We start from the raw sequence: 22,824 nt of genomic DNA, 5'->3' as shown, positions 1-22,824 counted from the left end.
TCCAAGAGAAATGGTGCTGGCTCCTACCCTGGGGGTCTTTAAGAGGAGGCTAGATGAACACCTTGCTGGGGTCATTTGACCCCAGTACTCTTTCCTGCCATGGCAGGGGGTCGGACTTGATGATCTGCTCAGGTCCCTTCCGACCCTACCAACTATGAAACTATAAAAGCTGCCATCAAGTCCCCCCCTGAGCCTTCTCTTCTGCAGACTGAAGAGTCCCAAGTCCCTCAGCCTCTCGTCGTACAGCCTTCCCTCCAGGCCTTGGATCACATGAGTAGCTCTCCTCTGGACTCTCTCAAGCTTCTCCACATCCTTCCTGAAGTGTGGGGGGGTCCAATACTAGACGCCGTACTCCAGCTGCGTCTCGCCAGAGCCAAGTAAAGTGGAAAGATGACTTCCCTGGTTTTGCTTGACATTGCACCGGTGGATGCATGTCAGAGTCTGGTTAGCTTTGTCAGCCACAGCATCATATTGGTAGGTCATATTTATCTTGTGGTCAATCAAGACCCCCAAGCCCCTTTCAGTCATGGTGCTAGCAACTGTAGCACTGCTGAGCTTGTACGTATGCTGGGGGTTCTTCCTACCAAGCACCTTACACTTCTCTGCATTGAAGGCCATCATGTTTAGGTCGTCCCACCTTGAGAGCATGTCCAAGTCGGCTTGTATCCCTAGCCTGTCCTGCGGTGTGACTGCCCTCCCCCATAATTTGATATTGTCCGTGAACTTTGCCAGTTCACATCTAACTCCCGAATCCAGATCATTGATGAAGATGTTAAAGAGTACTGGCTCAAGTACCAAGCCCTGAGGGACTCCACTGGTCACCCTGCACCATCCTGATTTGCTCCTGTCAACTAGTACTGTTTGGGTCTGACCCTGTAGCCAGTTGCCTAGCCATCAGATTGTATGATGATCAAAGACACAGCTTAACCATGAGGAGATCATAGGGAACTAGGTCAAAGGCTTTCTTCAAATCCACATATATGATGTCCATGTCATCTCCCTTGTCCAGGGCACATGTTACCTGGTCATAAAAGGAGATGAGGTTGGTCAAGCAAGACCTGCCAGTCACAAAACCATGTTGTGTGGCATTCAGAAGCTTGCCTTCCATTAGTCTGGTGTTGATGGATCCCTTGACAATTTTCTCCAGGATTTTTCCAGGAACGGACATCAGACTGATTGGTCTATAGTTCCCCAAGTCATCCCTCCCTTTCTTATAGATAGGGACCACATTGGCTCTTTTCCAGTTATCCGGGACCACACCCGAGCATCATGAATTTTTAAATATCTCTGCTAAGGGGGATGCAATGATATCTGCCAGCTCCTTCAAGATTCTTGGGTGCATTCTGTCTGGGCCCACATACTTGTGAATGTCCAGTTTCTCAAGGTGTTCTCTCACCTGATCCACATCGATTTTGGGCCCATCACCCACTCCCAGATTGGTTTGTGCTGTTCCTGACAGTGTGATCCTCCTGGAAGGGTGAAAAACAGATGCAAAGAAGTCACTTAAGATATTGGCCCTTTCTTGTGTGTCAGATGTTAGTTGCCCCTTTGGATCTTGCAGGGGCCCAATGCTATCTTTGTTCTTTTTATGACTTCCCATGTATCTGAAGAAGGATTTTTTTGTTGTCCTTGATTCCCATAGCTAGCCTGAGTCTGGTTTGTGCCTTGGCTTTTCTCGACCGCTCTCTACAGATGTGGGCAAGTGCAGAGTAATCCTCTTTGCTAATGCTTCCTGTTTTCCAGCTGGTATAAGATACTCTTTTGAGCTTAATGAGGTCCAACAGTTCCTTATTCAGCCCATGGGAGCTTCCTTGCCTGTTGACTCCATTTTTTTATGAGATGGTATGGCTTTGCCCTGTGCTTCAAGGATTATGTTTTTGAGAGATGACCATTCCTTGTGTACTGCCTTTTCGGGGAGGGGGGGATGGCCTCTAATTGTCTGACTGACCAATTCTCTCAGTTTACAAAAGTCAGCCTTCCCAAAGTTAAGGACTTCTGTTTTACTGAGGAGTTTGCCTGCTCCTCTGAACTAAGAAGGTAACCAATCCGTGGTCGCTGTCACCAAGCTTCCCCTCGATCTGCAGAGCGCTCACCAGGTTCTCCCCTTTGGCCAGGACCAGATCAATGCCTCTCCTCTAGTCAGTCCATAGACTTCGTGGGTTAGATAGAAGTCATCAATGCATGTGAGAAAGCTACGTGACCTGTCAGATTTGGCTATTCACTCATCCCAAAAGATATCAGGGAAGTTGAAGTCCCCCATGACAATTATGCATCAGGAGCGCAGGGGTTCAACCTGTTCCCTATTGAATTCCCGTTTTAGTTCTTCCTCTTGGTGTGGAGGTCTATAGTAGATTCTGACAACTAAGTCACCCTCCCCATGTTCTCCTTATATCCTGACCCAGAGGGTCTCCAGATGCCCTTTCTGGTTTGGAAACTCAATTTTCAGGGAGGTGAACTGATCCTTGACATAGAAAGCAACACCCCCACCCCTCTTCCCCACACCGTCTCTCCTATAAAGTTGTAATCCTTTATTGCCATTTACCAATCATAGGTGGAGTCCCTGCAGGTCTCCATAATCCCTACAAGGTCAGTCATTTTCACATAGGAGAAGGGCCAGTTTCTCATGCTTATTTCCCAAGCTCCTGGCATTTGTGCACAGGCAGTTAAGTCTGCCATGAGAAGCCCAATGCTTCCCTGAGGAGTGAAGTGGGACCTTTCTTTGGGCTTTCACCAGAGCAGGTTCCCTTGGGCTGCCCACATTATTGGTAGTGCAGCTGACAAGACCTGGGCTACAACTGTTAGTAGACTGCTCATCCCCCAGCGGTCTCAGTTTAAAGCTCTGTCAAGAAGGTCAGCCATTCTGGCCAAGAAGAGCTTCTTCCCTTTCCAGGTGAGGTGGAGGCCATTTCTTCCCAACAGTCTGCTGTCTCTGAAGTGCAGACCATGGTCAAGGAAGCCAAACCCCTTGCGATGGCACTATTGCTGCAGTCTTCTATTCACCTCATCAGTGCACCTATCCCTCTGGAGCTCATGTCCTGTGACAGAGAGAATTGAAGAAAAAACGATCTGTGCCCCAAGACCCTTGACCCCAACTCCCAGAGCTCTGTAGTCACGCATGACCTGGGCCAGACTTCTCCGTGCCGTATCATTGGTGCCCACATGGATCACTAGCATGGGATGGTGGTCAGAGGGCCAGGTGAGTTTGGGGATCCTCTATGTCACATCCCAGACATGAGCTCCAGGCAGGCAGCAGACCTCATGGGCTAGGGGGTCAGCGCAACAAATCGCTCCCTCAGTCCCCCTAAGGAGGGAGTCACCCACCATGATAACTCTGTCTCTTCTAGGCACACGTGCTGGTGGCCCTGCATCCTCACATGCTGGAACTGGCAGTATGGCTGGGCCCATTGATGCGAGAGGTGCTAAGCGGTTGTGCAGCTCCAGGGGAGGGGCTGCACCTCTTTGGGCTGGAGACAACTATCGTCCAGGCAACCCTAGGCTGGACTTCATGGTGGTTCTTAGGTTCCACAACTCTGTCATGAGCCATCAGGCAGAGAGCCTGAAAGTAAGAGTCCAGTTCCTGCTCCGCATCTTTAATGGACTGCAGTCATTGGACCATTGCCTGGAGTTCCCTAATCTGGCACTTCAGGGCCTCCACCATTAAGCACACCCCACAAGGGGAGGTATGAATGCCCCCAAGCCCAGCAGCCTGCAGTCTTGCTAGGTAGCCTCCACATGGAGCCAGGGGCTCTGTCTGAGTGGAGGCTGGAGCCATGGGCCCTGTCCAGGTGGGGGCAGGAAGTGCAGGATGCATTTGGGTATAGACTGAAACCATGGACTCCATTTGGGTGGAGACCCCGGTTGTGTCAGAGCAGGGGAGTCCAGGTGCACGGGGTGCAATGTGTCCCACCCACCATGGTCCTTGTTGTAGTCTGGCTACTACTGTGCAGATCCTTGGCTATGACTCAGTGCCTAGAGTCTTGTGCCCTCCTGCTCACCCCTCTGCGCAAACGCCCGCACTAACTTGCACACCGGGCCTGTTTGCATGGCTCTGGTTGTGCAGCTCCTTTGGGGGCTGGGTGAAGTAGGAGCCGGGGTGGGGTGAGACTCCTCAGCTCCTCTCAGCTGCCTCCCCGCAACTGTGCTAGCCCCCTCCCACAATGGGCCTCACTTACCTCCGGCTGTGCTGGGGGTCAGACGGGGGTCCTCTGTGGTTGCTGGGGGTCGCTGGGGGACTTCAGAGTGCAGGGGTGCGATGGGCTTACACCCGTGCATCTTTCGCCGCTCCCAGAGCCTAACTGATGGATCTTTTGATTCATCTCAGTCAGATAGGTCAGTGTCCAAGATCCATTTTATTTATATAAATACACACATAACGCACACACACACACACAAACAGACTTGTCAAGGTGGCTTATTATGTACTGTCATCAAGAACTAGATCTCTGTGTTTGTCCTGGTTTACTGGGTTCAGTGTTGGCATTAACTGCATCCCAAGTTGACTGTCTCTCAGTAAAGTGGCATGTAGAGCAGCGCCCAGCTGGTAAGTCCATGGAGGGGAAGGGAAGGGGCATAGGGGAGCAGATTGAGGCCCCCACTGTGAGGGAGAGGGTGAGGCTGGGGTGAATGGGTCCCCAGGGCTGGGGCAGGTCGTACAATGGAGCCACAGGTGGCTCGTCCAGAGGTACAGGGTTGGGGTGGCTCCTTGCCGCTGCACACACCCCCAAGGGAGGAATGGGGGGGCATGTGCCTCCTGGATTTGTGCACAGGACAGAGGCAGGCTGGCTACTGTGGGCTGGGGCTCTTTGCCCTGCCTTTGCCCTCGGAGCCACACATCCCCTGTCCACCCAGCAGCAGGAGGCACAACATAGCATCGTGTGGCACCTGGGGCAAAGGCAGCAGGGCACAGAGCCCTACCCCACAGGAAGCAACCTGCATCCACCCCACACAAATCCAGGGGGCACATGCCCCCTATGCCTTCCCCAGGGGTGAACGCAGCAGCATGAAACCCCACCACCGTACCCCTTGACAAGACACCCATGGCTCCATCACATGATCCACCCTGGCCCTGGGGTCCCATTCACCCATTCAAATTTCCTACCCCTGCCCCACTCCCTCCCTCAGTGTGGGGGTCTCAATCTTCCCCCTATGACTGTTCCCTCTCCCCACCCCTCACCTCCACAGGCTTACTGGCAGGGCACTGCTCTATGCACCATGGGTTGCTTTCCTGGCTACCTGTATGCTGCGGCTGCTCATGTGTGTCTGTATCTGTGTGCTCACCCCCCACCCTTCCTGCTGCAGCAACCCAGAGCCTGCACCAGAGCTGCCCTCCCATGCTCTGAAGTGCCACCACTTCCCAGGTGGGCAGCCTCGTGACGGTGGAGTAGAGCCCTGGTGTGGGTTCCAAAACCACGTACATGATTAACATGTTAAAAAAATTAACCAAGAACCAATTAACCCATTAATCGAGCACGTTAACAGTGATTAATCGACAGCCCTACTTAAAACCAATACCTACTGAGTCTCATTAAGTGCCATGCCCGAAAATGCCATAACTGTGAAACTGCCTACCTGGGAATATGTAGGTTCCAAGCACCACTGTCAGTGTTTGTTTGTGAAAGAGGCCATAAGGAGATTTCTCTCAGTCCTCTATATATCATTTTCTAATGCTGGATAACTAATTCTTTCTGCTTCTCCTATTTATATGCTGTCAGCTGCGCATTGACAGATCCAAGTTTCAAAAAATAATAATTTAAAATAAAAGAGACTTTAAAAAACTGACGCTTGTCTTGGCACCAAGATTCTGTGTTCCAAATAGTTGTCTGATGCGATGTCTTTGGTGCTTTAATTCTGCAAGCTCTTCTGCAATTCTAGGAGGACCTTGAGCGGTCTTGCACCATTTGGATGTAGTTGACAAAATATATCAGGCTCTAATCCTAACTTGATCTTTTAGATAGCTTTACAAATGCTGGAAGCTACTGTTTTAAGTCGCCAAAAAAAAAATTTAGGCATGGGTTTCCAAAGGTCTTTTATGTAGTAGCAACTTGCCTGGGTTTCAGCTGTGGCCCAACATTGTAGTAATTCCACTAATGCAAACCTTTGCAGAGGTAAGAGCTGTTGTTTGCGCTACTTGAAACTGTAGTAAGGTGGAATGGTGCATCTCATGGTTTATAGCTTTATTCCAGATCTGCGCTAAAGGGTTGCATCAGTCCAACTGCATTGGTGACTAGCCAAAAATGACTGAAATTGGAGCACAAACAAAGATAAAACCAAAGTCTGTTTAATGAGAATGCAAAAGCTTAAATCCAGATCTATTTGGTTCAAGACCAGTCCATTTTTTCTGGTGCTTACTTTGTCAACACCATTGTGCCATTGTCTGGAACTGATTTTAAAAAGACTAAGTTAAATGCATAGCATTTGTGAATTCATGGCCCTTACTGTACAAAAAGAGAAATGTAAGTTATACTGTTAGCATTTCAATACTGTTATACAGTCTTTTGAAAGGAGGGGGGGGAGTTGAACCTAGATCTGAGCTAAACCCCTCGGGGATATTGTTCTGCACCTTAAATTACAATCACATGTATTTTAGTTCAGATCAAGTTTTCAGTCTAAAATCGGTAAGAAGCCTAATTATTTGACCAGGTTAGTATTTACATAGACCACTGTGCAGCTCTCTGTGGTTTATCCACAGCTGGCACCATACTAGCATTGAAAGGTTTTTATTTTGTATTTGGAACAGTTTTAAACAAATTCCAACTCTGCTCATTAAATGAAACAGTAAAAGACGGTAGAGATTGCTATGGAGATGAGATGTTATATAAATTGTTCATTTCAATTCTTCGTGATATAAGAATAGAAAAGAAGAATCGCGTGTATTCATTGACCAAGCCTGCAAGGTGGTGAGCAACTTCAGGAGGTCAAAGCATCTCCCATTGACTTTAAAGGAACATGTAGCACAATTCAGGATCAGGCTCAGCTTTTCAGTGTTATATTTCCTTAATTAGGGAGTTTAATTTATAAAGGTTTAATCTATGAAGTTTGTTGATGAATAAAACTCTTGAGCTGATCTTCAGCTGAAATACTTTGGGTAAAACTATAAATGTAGTGCCATGGTGGGGGGCAGGCAGATCAACCCTCCCCGCAGTGAGGCAGGAGGTGGGGCTGGGGCTGCCCAGCCAGGGTGGGGCAGGCATGGAATGGAGCCATGGCTCGTCCTGGAGTCACGGGGGATCACTCCCGCTGCTGTGTGCTGCTTGTCCAGTGGCTCCCTGTGCTGCTTCCGCCACTTGTCTGGGAGGGCATGGGGAGAGGGGGTGTGCCACTGGATCTGCATGGGGTGGGCAAGGCGGGCTGGGGTCGAGTGGCAGAATGAGCCACCAGATGAGCGGTGCGCTGCGGTGGGAGCTACCTGCAGCTGTATCCCGCACCCACCCTGCCCTGGCTGGGCAGTGTCTACCCTAGCCCCAGCCCCACTCCCTCTCTCCCCATGGAGGGCATTGATCTTCATCCCCCATGCCCCTTCCCTCCCCTTCCACCACACCAAACTTCCCAGCTGGACACAACTCTCCAAGCTGTCAGGCTTGTGCTCCTTGCTGCTTGCATGCTGCACCATGACTACGCACACACAAGCATTTATTGGCCAAATTATCGGCCACTTCAGGCCAATTTCCGGTATAGTCAATTTTCTTTATATTGGTGCCAATCCGATATTGCACTGATGTATCAGTGCACCTCTATTAATAAACATTTTCTAGATTATAGAAATGCAAAATGATTAAAATTTCTTAAACATGCATAAGATTACCATTATTAATAAACATAGCATCTTAAAGTTCAGTGTATTTAACTCTAGGAATCAGACGATGCTATAAGTTCCTATAGTAAAGTCACAGTATCACTAATACAGTTGTTCATACTGAGATCAGTAAATCTGACCACATCTATATGGGACATTGACTACACAGTTGTTACTGTGCAGTCATTTAGTACTTGTATACATAAGTACTAAATGACTGTGCAGTAACCAGATTTACTGCACAGTAGAATCATCAAATGGCTTTTAGGTGATGCTGACTGAGCAGTAGCTTGTTACTACTGTGCAGTAGCATTGTGTCATGCTTCATGCCACACATACTACTGCTCAGTAGTAACGAGTTACTGCACAGTCAGTCTCTCCTGTAGATGCGGCCTCTAAGTCCTACAAAAGTCCTATATGTCACAATGGGGTATAGGTTGTAGCTGTGTTGGTCTAAGAACATAGGCAGATAAGGTTATTTGGTTAAATCCCATATCTTTTATTAAAATAAATTAAATAGTTGGAAACATTGCTGTTTGCAAGCTTTTGGGTACAAGTACCCTTCGTCAGGCTGAGGAAGTGTCATGTCACAGTGAAAATTTGAGGGAATAAAACCAAATTTACATAACAAAATTTGGTAAGTGGTTGTTCCTTCATGAAACTACTTAATTTGGTCTACTTTTATGTGTTAGCTTTACTAAATTCGAGTTGATTTGAGAACATGTAAAGCACAATAATGCATATTATGATTAGTAACAAAGATTTAGAATGGCGGATTCAAAATGTCAGCCATCAAAACTATTCTCTCACAATTTCCACTTTGTCAACATTGAAATCTAATGAAATGACCTAATAGATTGTTCCTGGTTTCATTCTGTAAATACATTACTTTGAATTTATTTTATATTTGCATTATTTCTCTCATTCTTATTGGGAGAGGGAAGAAACCTAGAAAATTATCTACTGTACTTATTCAAATACAAAAGGAGGCTTTTCCCCCATAATTGGCATGCTGGGGAAAGCTCCTCATTTTATAATTGCACACAAGGTAATCTGACTAAATACATTGTCTATCATAAAACTGCTGCCAAAAGCAGCATGTGCTCAGCAGTAGAAATGAACTATGAAGTTGATTAAATGCAGCCAACACTGAACATAACTGTAAAACACATGGCCCATATCGGGCAAACATGCTGATGCGAATCTTTTTTAACAAATTTTATTGAAAACACACTTATCACCCTATACTTACAAAGCTATACATATTGGGCATCCTTGTTTTACCTAAACCTCGTAGCACAGAAACAACTACATATCAAAACCGTACAGCTATGTATATTAAGCCCTACATTCCCTATTTTATACCTCTGCATGAATCCTTCCCCTATGATGTAATGAATCAGCAGTTGCCATGCCCATGGACTCTTCAAAGAGGTCTGATATACTCCCTGTGTCCTCAAAATTACAGCTGCGTGAAATTGAGAGATATGCACTGCTTTCCCCTCTCCGTTTGTTACTGCCTTGCATATTGTACATACATATTTCGCATAGATGAACAATCCCAAGTCTGGCAGCCCCCATCCCTCCATCTCTTTCGCTTTATACAGTTCAACTCTAGCCAATCTTTCTCTTTTGGCATTCCAGAAAAATGCACGTATTTCCCTCTGTACTTTTGTTATCTGCTGACCCATCAGTGGGTATATAATCCCCATATATAGAACAATCAGCAGTGTCACAGCCTTAAACACCACCACTTTTTGGGCAAAAGACAATGTCTTTCCAGACCATAGCCAGAGTATTTGCCATAGTCTTGCTGTCACCTTTTCCCATGCTGTTTTACCTTTTCCTTCAGCATTCATCAGAATCCCTAGCATTCTGATTTCTCTCTCTGTTTGAAAGCACAGCTTCTCCAATTCCCTATTCCCATTATGGTGCTTTTCAGTCTACTTTGTTTAGCCCCTAGCACTTCTCCATACTTTGATGTATGCTTTAGTATCCTTTCCATTGAAAGTCTATCTCTACTACATTTATGTCATCCATGTATACTAAACATTTTACTTCAACCCCTCCCCGTGTCTTTACTCTGCTTATGACCTTGTCTGTTTTTATTTTTTGTGCTAATGGTTCCATGATGCATACAAATAGTAGTGGTGACAGGGGGGACCCTTGTCTCAGTCCTGTATGGATTTTAAAAGTCCAGCTTAGGTGCTTTGACTCTGCTTCTCTATAAAATACCCTTATCCAACATATAAATTTCTCTAGGAACCCCATTTTCCCTCACACCTTGAATATGTAATCACAATCCACTCTGTCATATGCTTTTTCTAAATGTAGGTTTGCTATAAGTCTGTTTATTTTCCTCTCTCAGATGTGGGGCAGTATCTCTGATCACTCTGATCACTTTGGAGATCTTTCTGCCTCAGGGATGGGCAAAATACAGCCTGCTTGTCAGAGCCGACCTACTAGTTGATTGGATCTGGCTTGTGGCTGCTCCCACAGTGCAGGGGCAGGCCCTGCCCAGGGCAACCCAAGCTGCACCCCAAGCAGACATAGCTGCTCCCACTATGGCTGCAACTACCTGGGTGCTGCTTGGTTCCCCTTATCTCCAGCACCAGCTCCTCCTCCTGCTCCAGCTTTGCCACTCCAGGCCAGGAGGAAGCTTCAGCTGAGTGTCTTTTGTCCCAGTGTGCAGAGCTCTGATTCCAGCTCCTGGCTGTATTGCACCCACTCTGCCCACCCAGCACAGGTGGCTGAGTTTGGTAGAAGGCACCTGGGAGCTGGAGTTGAGCCCCACACATTGGGGCAGGAGCCACCTGACTGAAGCTCTCCTGGCTGCCTTCCACCCATACGCATGCTCTCCTACATACCACACCCACAGGGTAGGGGCTGCCCATTAAGCCTTTGCAAGTATAGTCAGACCCCGTGAGAAGACTGTTGTCCCCATCAGCACCAAATCTTTTCCAACTCTTTTTCTAGTCATGGTGAGCCACTACATTGCATCCATTTGGACTTCCTCTTCACTTCCACAACTGAGCCATGCCTTTCTTTCCTATTCCCAGTGATTCATGTTTCTTCACCAGCCTTGAATGTCTGGCAAACATTGCTAAACAGGGACTCAAATGGTTCACCCAAAATCCCTCTGTTTTGCCCCCTCTCTCAACCTGTTGCATATAATTAGTGTGGTCCCACCATCCATAAGGTGAAGCTGAACCAAATTGTCCTGCCCCTCATCTACATATAAAATTTTAGAATATCCCAGGATTTGTGACAAGAACAGCTGGTTCCAGTCATGAGTGTGGGCTTATTAGCACCTGAATCCTTTGTGAGGGATATCTGGAATACATGCACATACTGAGCAGCGCTGAGCTGTGGGATCCCATGGTTTGAACTGCTGTTGACTCTAGTGGGGCGTAACCCATTGAACTATGAGGTAAATCACAAGCCTTTAGCTTTGAACTAATATTATACATAGTTTGTACTATATATAAGTAGGTGCCAAAGTGGTCCTCAAAAGTATGTTTATGGAGTACCTGTGATAAAACTTGTAGCAGTTTCAAAAAAAGGTAACATGCATCAGTTCTGGACGAACTGAGGGTCTGGGTACTATATGCAAATTGCTACAGTCATATTTGATGTCAAAGTTACTGTTTTCAAATTTGTTCCTCCCTTCCATGTGCTCAGGGAGAGCAGGGTCTGAAAGTAAGGAGAGCGGGAAGAGGCTGCCAGGGGAAAAAGTTGCAGGAAGCAGAGAACAAAAGGGCTACCTGACCTCCCAGATTAATTTTTCCTGCTGTAGCAGTGGGAATGGGTCAAATTCAAGGCAAACCTCCACTAATTAGATTCTTTACTTGGAAAATGTATAACAAATGTATATATTTTCCATATATAGAATCTAAGTATTGGGGGCATCATCTTAAAATCAGGGTAATTTTCTATTTGAGTAAATATGGTAATATTATTTATAGTCTATGGTGCATGAAATAATAACAGTGACTAGTAATCCTCCTATTTGTTCAGCCATTAAAACCATCCTTAACTTCTTTTTCTCCACCAAGTACCTGTTCATAAAACTTTGAAACTAATATATTAATAAAGGGACATATTCATAGAAAAACTGAGATACTAAGTAAATTTCCTAATAGTATACTGAAAAATAACAAATAAGTACGGTATTACAGTTCAGGACTATAAGTATATGCATAATCTATACTTTGGCCTGCTTTTCTGGTAGCTGGAAAACTTAAAGGGTGATAGAAACTAGGAGTTTCAGGTAATACTCTTTCTTTTAGTATTGTCATTTGAATTTTAAGGTCCATGGCTGAAATTCCAGCAAAAGTGTTCTCCAAAGGGAATCAGATGAAGTAAAGGTTTCATCTCTTCTTTACTCACGTATTTACCTTCCTGACCTCTGAACAGAAGCCCTTCCTCTTGCTCATATTTAATGTTTCCTCTGGTGGGCTGTACTTTGGTAGATACTAATTATAACTCTTCTTTTTGTTAATAGAAGTATTTTTAGTATACAAATGGTTTCATAATTGAAATATTAACAATTATCAAGGATTTGGGTGTAAGGTATTAAATTAAATTACGTTATCCTTTTACATCTCATATGAATGTCCAATAATGATTTTTTTTACTGAGCTCTGGTACATAGCCAATGAGCAAGAGCTGCTGGTCCACTTCCAACTGGCTAATCTCCCATTCTATTGTTCATTCCACCCTTTTCATAGCAGCAGAATGGGAGTATATGATGATAATTCAGGTAAATTCCACAAACAAGAAGGAAAGTGTTTGAGTATGTGGCTGCAGCAAAATGGACAGAACTGTGCTGGAGAAAGGTGGAAAACACAGAACCTTGACTTGCAGAACCAAAATAGTCTATGCACAATGGATGCCATACCCTGCATGTCCATTATATATGAGTTATATATGAGATAATACCCAGTCTTCAAGTGAATTTTTCATTTCTTCTTAGAAAGGCATCACTGAGTATGTGCAGAGCCCCAGATAATATCATACTTAGTCATTGGAATTAAGCAGTAAAGTGTGACTGATGCTTTTGAAAAGAAGATGCAGTTTGTTTACCTTCCTGTATTTTTAGTTTGGATTTTCATACAAAGACCACCTAAAAGAAGTTAGGCTTACATGTCATAGTGTTGGGAGCAAAACAAAACTTCACAATACCTCCCTGATAACAGAAATCTGTGTTTTATCATCATCAACATATCTGGATTCCTTGTCGTTTCAGTTGTGTTCACTTTCAACTCTACCACATGTTGATCAAAGGGTGGCATTTATATACAGTTTTGTATTTTTTACATGGATGTTTTTCTTTTTTCTCCCTCATTGCAAGCAGCATGTTTAATATGGTTTATAATCTGAAATGAGTAATATATGTTGGTTTGTTTGCTTGTTTGTAGGGATTTTTTCTGACCGTTTCACCAGAGGCGGTATTAAAAGTGGCCTCTCAGGCTTCTGCAAACAACAAGATCTTCAGTTTAAATCTTTCCGCACCATTTATTAGCCAGTTCTATAAAGAGCCAATGATGAAAGTTATGCCTTATGTTGACATCCTTTTCGGAAATGAGACGGTAAGTCCTTCTAAAAATATTTGAATTACAGCTGTTTACATCAGGAATAGTCTCTCATTTCCTCCTTTTTATTTACATATATTAATAATTTTTTATTATACAATAGTGTAAATTTAATCCATAATCTTAGTTCAAAAATAATTTAAGGAAGTGCAGTCATTTGGTGAATAGCTAGTGTGTTAACCTGTTAAAAATGTGATAATATCATCTTTGATGGATTTTTGTGGAATAAAATAGAAACTGTCTTAGAGGAGTCCATGTAAGAAACCTCCTTTTTGCTTTGCTTTTCTGTGCATGAGTGTAGAAAGAGATTATGTGAAATCCTGACCCCAGTGAAATCAATGACAAAGCAGACATTGACTTCACTGAGACTTATATTCCAGTTACCATATTGGTACTGTGTTGCCTTCTCGCACTTCACAGAGTTCTCCGAGTATTTATAGGATTGCTTGTCATGGAAAACAGTGATGAATTCCTGAGAAAGAAACTTAACAAAATGAACAAAGGATTTATCTGCACTTGAGATATGGACTGATAGCTGAAATAGTGCTAAAAATTGATTGCTATGAAAATGGCTTATCCTTTCGTCACAGGTTGCAAGTCACTTTTTGGTGCTGGTGCATCATGTTCAAATATGGTAGGGTTGCACTGGTGCAGATATAACAATACAGAAAACAAGTGCAGACAAGCTAGGAAGAACAAATCTCATCTGTTCAGGAGCTTGGAATTCTGTGATTCTAAGCTCTGAGAAAATCAATTTTTTTTTCAGGTCCACTAGGATAGTGACAACTTCCTGAACCTCAGGAACCTAAGTGGAAGAAATATTTAAATGTTGGCATTCTCCTATCATTGTCACTCTCTCAGGCTCATTCTGTCATTTGACATACAGAGACCTCATCAGGTGCTATTGAAGTGTCTCTTTTCAATAATCAAACCATCTCAAGTGCTGATCTTGTCAGACCTTACAAATTAAGTAGTCAGACTTGGTCAATACTTGGTTGTCAGGCTTCCAGACGGTTAAGTGTCTCTCTTTTTATATCAGTACAATTCTCATGACCTGTTTGGATATTATGAATCACAATGTTATGCAAGGTACCATTTTTCAGAAGAGGTATAAAACATAGCTTGTGACACTTGTTATTAGATATCAAGCAATACTTCACAAGGAAAAGCCCCAATTACTGGTCAGATTAACATTTTGAGAATTATATTCTGCCCATCTTACTTCCATCAGGCATTTCATTTGGGTATGATGGTATTTACTCTGTGTCATAAAATATTGTGCAGTGTGTAATGAAGTGTGCAGTTTCCCCTGCATTTTCTGCATATAGGTTTTTGAAGCATTTTGGTATCTTTAGGTAAAAACAGTTAGCAGTCATTGCGAAGCGTGACTGTACAATATATGTATTTCAAAGAGAATCACTATTCTTTAGCTATGTTACTTGCAGCCAGAGTTGTGTCTATAGCCTTGGGTTTCCAAATGAATGTAAGCATAGTCTACTTTCATCTCTGCTTCTTGCTACATAACCTGCCCATTGCCACTTTAGGTTCTCCTTTCTTTAAGATGTCTTTCAGCATGGCTCATTCTCCTGTCTCTTAATCATTTGAAACCTCTTTCTTTCTATAATACACCTCCTACCTAGTAGCTACTCCTATATATTGTGGCTGCCAGTGTTTCTGGTTAGTGTTATGTCTTGTCGGCAAGAGCAGATGCAAAACGCTTTTAACTCTTTGTTTATTCTGACACAGTTCAGCCTCCTAAATGGTCCCCTTCATGTAATTTTGAGTTATGTATAAATGCTTAATTGTGTCTAGCAGATAATATATGTCTTGATGTACAATTAACTGCTTCAGGGATAATGAACATCTTAAGTCCTATTTTTTCCCATGTACTCTTATCTTGTTTCTATCTTTACTGTTGTGTTTTCATTAAATTTTGCTAATTTACATAAACAGGAAAAGGATCCTTAAGTGAACCTTTACAACGTAGTTTTGTTTTAATACATAAGTAAACATGTAAGCTAAGCATACTAGATGGTATAGTTGTTATTTTATTAGAACAATAAATACTGTCACACACAATTTTACTTCTTGGTATCTTCACTCTACATTATAAGCCAACATAATTTTATTGTTAAACACTGAACTTTTTATATTTTTAGAATAATACAAAAAAATCAGTAAGGAGCAAAATTCAAAATTGCTGCCATGCCTAAGCTAAAAACAATTGGCAAAGTGATTTTAAATTATATCTTGTACTTAAAAATTTACATCTCAATGGAGATTGGTTATTCAAGTTTATCCAGATGATAATTAAAATGGGCAACTTATAAACCTCTCAGAATAAATGCTCTAATTTAGAATGTAAATGCCAGCCTACCCGTCACTGTACTGGTGATCCTGAATACTGCTATAATAACTCAGTATACTTACAATTTCAACTGTAGTTCTGTGACTATTGGTATATTAATGATTTCTTTGAAATCTCTTTAAAACCTAAGCAAAACATCTTGTCTTGGAAATTTGACACTTATTAAATAGATTTCACATAATACATTTAATATAGGACATTCAATATAAAATAATTATGCAGTCATTGCTGCTAACCAATTAGGGCCATTCTACAGTCATTATCTGGCAATACATGACTGCAGAATTTGCTTATTGTCATTGCTTTTAATTTTTATTAAATTAAGTTTTTTTTAATAGTGTCATTTTGCAAATAGTTCTTAGCAATAATACTTTCCAAGCTACCATAATCACTGGATAATTAACCTGCCAGGATTAAGCACACTCTACTTTGCCTCAGGATGCTTAACTCTCAAATAAGGTCAATTATCTCCTGATGATAACTGCTTTGTCACAAGTTGCTGCTTAATTCGTCTGTAAAAACTCACCTTACAATACATATTTTACAAGTCAAGGTAGCTTTAAAAAATAACAGTGGCTGCAGTGGTCAAAGGATAAGTTTTTAATAATCATATCCCAGTGTAAACCTAACTAATGGATAGGAGGCTTCTTGCACAACAGTTGCTATGTATGCAGATGTAGGTGAAAGGTAGGGAAGAGTGCCATAACTGCATTCTCCCTTTCCCCTAGGTTTTTTCCCACATCCTGGTTAGTCTCATCTCTGATAGGCCTGCTTAAGCTGTCTGAAGGGTAGGCTAGGACGCATCTGCTCTACACTACCTGTTTCTCTTCAGAATTCTCTGAATATTCACCTGGAAGTAAATGCTGCTTTTGGGCCCAGGCCTGCACTGTCTCTGAAAAGATGCTACGGGCAATGGCAGCTCTGAAAGAGAGGAAATGAAGTCTGTGTACTGAGGAGCACACTTGTGGGCTGCAGTTTCTTTTTCTTAAAAGATTTCTCTGAGTCTGGAGATTCTGGAAAGCCATGATCCCTGCCTTTCTGCAAACACCTTAGACACTGGGAGAAGTATTTGCCAAGATGCTGATATCATAGAATCATAGAAGTAGGGTTGGAAGGGACCTTGTAGATCTTCAAGTCTGACCCCCTGCCTGGGCAGAAGAAAAAACTGGGCTGAAATGATTCTAGCCAGGTAGGCATCCAGCCTCCTCTTAAAGACCCCCAGGGTAGAAGCCAGCACCACTTCCCTTGGAAGTAGGTTCCAGATCCTATGCTGAAGCAGGTTTTCCTGGGTCCACTGCCTATTTACAGTAGGATGTCACCATGAGACAGTTCCAATTTGCATTTATTTTCTTTTTATTTAGACTAACACAGGTTTTGAGTGCCTGGTAAGTTATTTACAAATAAAAACCAGGATCAAACAAATTAGTTCACCATTCACAAAGAAATGCAAGTTAAAAGGAAGATATATAAAATGGTGAACCAAACGTTAAGAAGAAATAAAGTTGTTTTTTTTTTAAGCAGCAGAAAATAAAGCCAAATTTAACAAGCTGTCTTGAAAATCCAAACCCCTTTATCTGCACTGGTTGATGCTGTTACTTCTAAACGTGTAGTCTATGAACAAATTAATTACAGGATTGTAAACTAAAGTTCTGCAATTACAGAGTAGTATTGCGACCTGATTGGGAAATTGATGTGGGTGCAACAACAAATGCACTGAAAAGAAAGGAGGTTACGTGAAAGACTTGTACATTTTGAAAAGCCATAACAATGGCTCTAATAATGCTTCTGGAGCCATGTATCCTAAGCTTTAGAAAGATGAATACATTTGCATGCAAAAAATAAACAGGCCTTGTCATTATTATATCTAAGAATTGTACCAAAAGGGCACATTGTGTCTCTTTAAATTAGAATGCTTGTAAATGTTATGAAGTAGAGAACAGAATCATATAAAAAATCCTCACAAATATTTGTGGGGGGTGCTAGAGCAGTCCTCCCTTCCCTTGCACAGCACTGAGCTGAGACGGGGCATGGCCAGGCTCTGGCAGGACACTCTGATTAGCCCAGCAGGGAATTGATAACAGTGTTTATCACCTCTAACTCAGGGTTTATCACCCCATTAACAAAACAACAGAGGGACATTGTCATCTACCTGTTGATTCTACCTGTTGATTCAGCATGCACCTCAGCCAGCATGTGGTCTGCTAGCTAATACACAGACACCTCCTCAACAAGGCATAGGGGAAGGTCATTCCTGCTTAGGAGGGATTGATGACGGGAGGGGCAAAGCAGCCAGCGGTCTCTGGAGCTGTAGCCAGGCAGTAGAGGGAAGGAGCCAGGCCTGCTATAGAGCAGAGAGCCCCATCTAGCCCAGAGAGCATCCTGGGATGCTGGGGGAGTCTGATTTATCTTAAACCAGAAAGGGGGCTGGGACAGACATTGCATAAACTGGTTTGACCCGAATCAGTTAAGTCTACTACTACATTCAACCAGGGTTATCTCAAACTAGTTTTAGCCATTTTTAAACTAGTTTATGTGCACTGGACATCTGTTCTGTTAGAGGTGTAAACCAGTTTCTGATCACTTAAACCAGTTTATGTGTAATGTCTGTCCCTAGCCAAGAGGTCTAGTCAGGTTCCTGATGAATCCACTTGTACAGCATCCTGCAACTGCAGCTGTGGGTTGGGGCCAGGGGCTGGGCTGCACTGCACTTGGGGTGAGTGGTGGCGGTGTTGGAAGGGAGGGATGGGGGGGATATAGTGAATTTGGGGGTGTGCAGCCCCCCATGTAATCCCCCTCTTAGTGCCACTGCCGCCTGCCTGAGCTCATCACAGCCCCTGGCCTGCCACATGCAGATCTGGGGACAAACGCCCCCACATGCCCTCCTGGACAAGCAGTAGGAGCATCAGCAGGAGCCACTGAACAAGTGGGTGAATGCCAGATGAGCCACTGGATGAGCGGTTCCCAGATTAGCAGCATGCAGCGACAGGAGCCACCCCCCTCCTCCCTGCAGCCCCCAGATGAGCCACAGCTCCATCCAACACCTGCCTTGCCCTGGCTAGGCAGCACTTGCCTCTGCCCCAGCTTGAGCCCCACTCCTCTTTCACTGCTGGGGCCTTGATCTGCCCACCCACATCCCTTCCCGCCTCCCTTTTCACCACAGCAGACTTACTCACTGCACACAGCTGTATCAAAAATCGGATCAATATCATCTGATATGCCTCCTTAAAAATTGACTATTGGTATCAACCCCTAAAATATCTATCAGTGCACCCATAATTAAAATAAGTTTAACAGACCTAACTATCACATGGTCATTGATGTGGTGATAACATGCTCTTACGTACCCCTGTGGGCACATACAGATCTGGTTTTACTCCTCCCTGAGCCGTATTCTAGGCATTACATTCATGGTCAGGAATGTGTATTCCTGACCATGAAGCCAGGAAATATGCAGTACTCTCTGATTTGCTCAAACCCTTGGCATACAGTTCAGGGAGAACTAGCAAGTGAGAGTGGCAGCTGGATGTTTCCTGGAACAGGAAGCCTGATGTTCCCTCTAAGGTGTAGCGGTCCGTGAGTGCACCGCTTTGGCCCATTCCCGAATTGGTCCCGCCTCCCACTTTTGGCACACACCACTTTGGTCTGCCCCACAGTATAACACAATATAACAACAAAAGATGATACTATAACCTCTATGTACCAGAGCAACTCCCATCTACTTTTCACTTATTAACATGCCTGTTTTTGATGGTGGAAAGATAACAACTGACGGTCAAATCTCACTCAGATACAGCTCCTCTTTATTTAAATATGCACATGAATTTCAAGAGGAACTTGCTGTTTTTCCCTAAACTTATTTTAAAATCATTAACTTGTACCATTTATAGCTTTACTGCATCATATACGTCATACATTGGCAGTGTAAAAATAGCAAAGGCCCTCAAAGCCAGGAACCTCAGCCCCCATCCTCGCATTGCCTCTGGGAGTGGAGCAGTTTCCCGGTCCCAGCCCCCGCCTTGCCATACCTCTGGGAGCAAGGAGGCACATGGCATCAGGGCTGGGAAACAGAGCAGTTCCCCGGTGCCAGCTCCCAGCCCCTGCCTCGCCACCGGGAACACAGCAGTTTCCTGGCCCCGGCCCCCACCTCACCTTGCTTCACCTCACCTTGTCTCGCCTTGCCTCACCTTGCCTCCGGGACCAAGGAGGCACATGGCGTCGGGGCTGGGGAGTGAAGCAGTTTTCTGGCACTGGCAGAGCCCATGCCAGCCCCAGCCCCCTCCTCGCTTCCAGGAGCAGAGCAGTTTCCCAGCCCCAGCCCCCACCTTGCCACTGGGAGCTGAGTGATTTCCCAGTCCTGGCCCCAGCCCCTGCCTCGCCTTGCCACCAAGAGCGGAGCACATAACCTTGGGGAGGAACTGCTGCCTGAGCTTACCTCCAGTAAGTGTCCCACACTGGTCCCGGTGCCTCTGCTGTGCTCAGCTTGTTGCCCAGCTCCTCTTGAAGCTGCAGCCCAGCTCCTCTCCGAGTGGGTGTGCAGCATTAATAAGTTTGTGTGCGGCATGGTTTCAAAGCATGTGTGGCCACCCACATGCACAGCTTAGAGGGAACCTTGCTGATGGGTCCTTTCTTCTTTCTCCCTACTCCCCCATTCTTCCCCCTTCCCCCACTCTACATTTGGGCAGTTTGAATGTCTTCTCTCCCTGCTGATTCCAGCTAGATGCTGCCAGTTGTTTTGGTAAAAAGACCCCTAATGAATGAGGCACTTCAAGAGGTCTGGATTCTTCTGGCTAAGGAATAACATGGAGTCCTCTCTTGTTCCACAGATGCAGCATCTGCTGCTGGAAGAACACCTCCTGAAGGATGGGCTTATTTGGGCTGATTATACATTTTGGGTAGTGCCAGGCCCAGACAAGTCCTTCTGGGTGTGGTGCTTCTTATTCAGGTTTGTCAGTCAGACGTAGGGCCCCATTCCTCCTCCTCTCCTCTACCTCAGTTCCCACTACCTGCCTAGGTGTCAAATACATATGCTAGACAAGCCAATTCAGTTTTATTTTCCCCAGCTATTGCTTCCTTGAAAGCTGCTCCTCTCAAGCCCCCCACCACTTCTCCCCAAGGCAAAATTCCCAGTTATTCACACAATGCTTTCCATTCCTTCATTCTACATTTGATTTCTCATGGTGGTACAGGAACGATCATACCTTCCGTCCGGTTCAGAAATGTGCTAAACATTCCTGCCCCCTGCCTTAGACTACACTTCTGCCCCAGCTCACAGACCCACTTCAACTCTGCTCACTCTGTTACAAGGCAATTCTGCATTCCCCACTTGGCCCAAATCTGCACCATGTGTCCCCCAGTGCACTCCCCACTCCTTCTGCAGCCACAGAGAAAGTCCAGGCCCTAGCAGCAACTGTGAATGGGGGTAGAAAGTCTAATAGCTCATCTTTTCCCAGGCTGAAGATGGTTTCACCAAAAAGGACTTTCTTTCCCCTTTCCAGGGTCAGTGTTTCAGGGATAACATGGGTGTGAGGGGAGAAGTAAAATCAAAAGGAGGGCAAAACTGACCCATATTGCACAAGAGGAGAAGGAAACGGAGAGATCTGAACTGCCTTGATCACTAGGGGTCTTTCTGCTTCCTTTTCCACCTCTGGTGAAGATGTCAGTTGTTGCTTCTTCCCCTGTGGTTTCCAACCCTCATCCAAGTGAAAGATCCTCAGGAAAGACCTTGCATGCTTCCTGCAGCACCCACCTTTGGCTTATAGCAAATAGCATACTGGAAAGCATGTTTCTCAGTGATCCCACTATTTATTTGGTTCCTGTCCATCTTGTTTAATATAGGTATACATCATACCTTCTCTTGTTACTCTGGTTTCAGTGACAAGGAAAAGCTTTAAATCTAAAAGCACTGACAGTGGCTGCAGTTGTCCAGACTTTGAATTTGCTTTTGTGCACTGGAAGTTGATTAGTTGGTCTGTATCCATATGCTTGTTTTAAGTTCAGGAATGGATATAAATATTTAAATTTTGTAACATAAAACATAGTGCATTGCAATGAAATTTGCATCTAAATGATAGTTTCAATATCCATTCTGCCATCTCTTTCCTATAGCTGTGATATTGTATTATGTTCATGTACAACTTTGCATTTTTGTGTAAAACCTGCTGAATATTTAGGCCAAACTGCAGCCCAGTAAATTAGCTCCTTTATACTACAAGTTCTTCAACTTAAGGCCAGCATGGGACCTTATGGTCCATGAACCCAGGCCCACAAATCACAAAAGCAAGGGATGAGACAGTTGCTTTCATAAGATTAAATTGGACAGGTTCTGATTTTTATTGAACCAGTATAAAATAAATAATGTTGCTCTGGTTTTGCCCTTCTGTAACTGAAACCAAACACATACCAAATAGGTATGTGCGAAGCAGCTAGTATTCACTTTGGATTTGGCTGATTCAGGGGACAGTGATTCGATTTGGTGATTTGAATCACTGTCCCGAATCACTTTGACTGAATCTGATTTGGAGATTCGAATCTCTGAATCGGCCCCATCTCCTGCCCGCTCTCGATGGCTCCCCACCTGCTCTCCAAGCTCCCGGCTCTTAAAAAAAAAAAAAAAAAAGCTTTCACTCACCGGCTCCTGCCAGGTGGGGAAGCAATCCCCGCTGCCCCCAACTGCCCAAAACTGCAGGGGGGGTTCTACCACGAGCCCCCAGAATCCCCAAGGCTGCTGCAGCAGTGAGTCAGGCTTTTTTTTCTTTTTTAAGGGCCAGGAGGTGGGGCAGCCTTGGGGGGGCGTTGGGACAGTGGGTGGGGTCAGGGGGCTCGTAGCAAATCCCCCCCATGCAGCGTGCAGCAGTGAGGGGCAGCGGGGCTCGCCTGCCCACATAGCAGCAGCTGGTGAGTGGGGTCTTTTTTTTTAAGAGCCAGGAGCTGGGCCTGGGCGGGGGTGTCATGGGGGGGCTGGGAGAGCGGGCAGGAATCAGGGGGTGCTCAGGGGACCTGGGGGAGCAGGCAGGGGATGGGCCCTGGCAGTGGTACCTCCATGGTCCCTTCCCCCCTCCTGCAGTCTCCCC

At 44.6% G+C, this 22,824-nt stretch overlaps 1 protein-coding gene across 2 annotated transcripts in view; it reads left to right on the top strand.

Annotated features, from left to right (window-relative positions):
• Window positions 1-22,824, top strand: part of ADK (adenosine kinase) — a 713,431-nt gene that overhangs the window by 547,710 nt on the left and 142,897 nt on the right. For both annotated transcript variants that reach the window (XM_019502383.1, XM_019502384.1), the window contains exon 7: window positions 13,213-13,383. In XM_019502383.1, the coding sequence (XP_019357928.1) occupies window positions 13,213-13,383 (171 nt within the window). The remainder of the gene's footprint in view (window positions 1-13,212; window positions 13,384-22,824) is intronic.

The sequence above is a fragment of the Gavialis gangeticus genome, unplaced genomic scaffold (genome assembly GCF_001723915.1).
Source record: "Gavialis gangeticus isolate Ggan-Ray unplaced genomic scaffold, GavGan_comp1, whole genome shotgun sequence".
Taxonomy (NCBI): domain Eukaryota; kingdom Metazoa; phylum Chordata; order Crocodylia; family Gavialidae; genus Gavialis; species Gavialis gangeticus.
The sequence above is the reverse complement of the archived record's forward strand: the minus strand, read 5'-3'. Positions and strand labels throughout refer to the sequence as shown.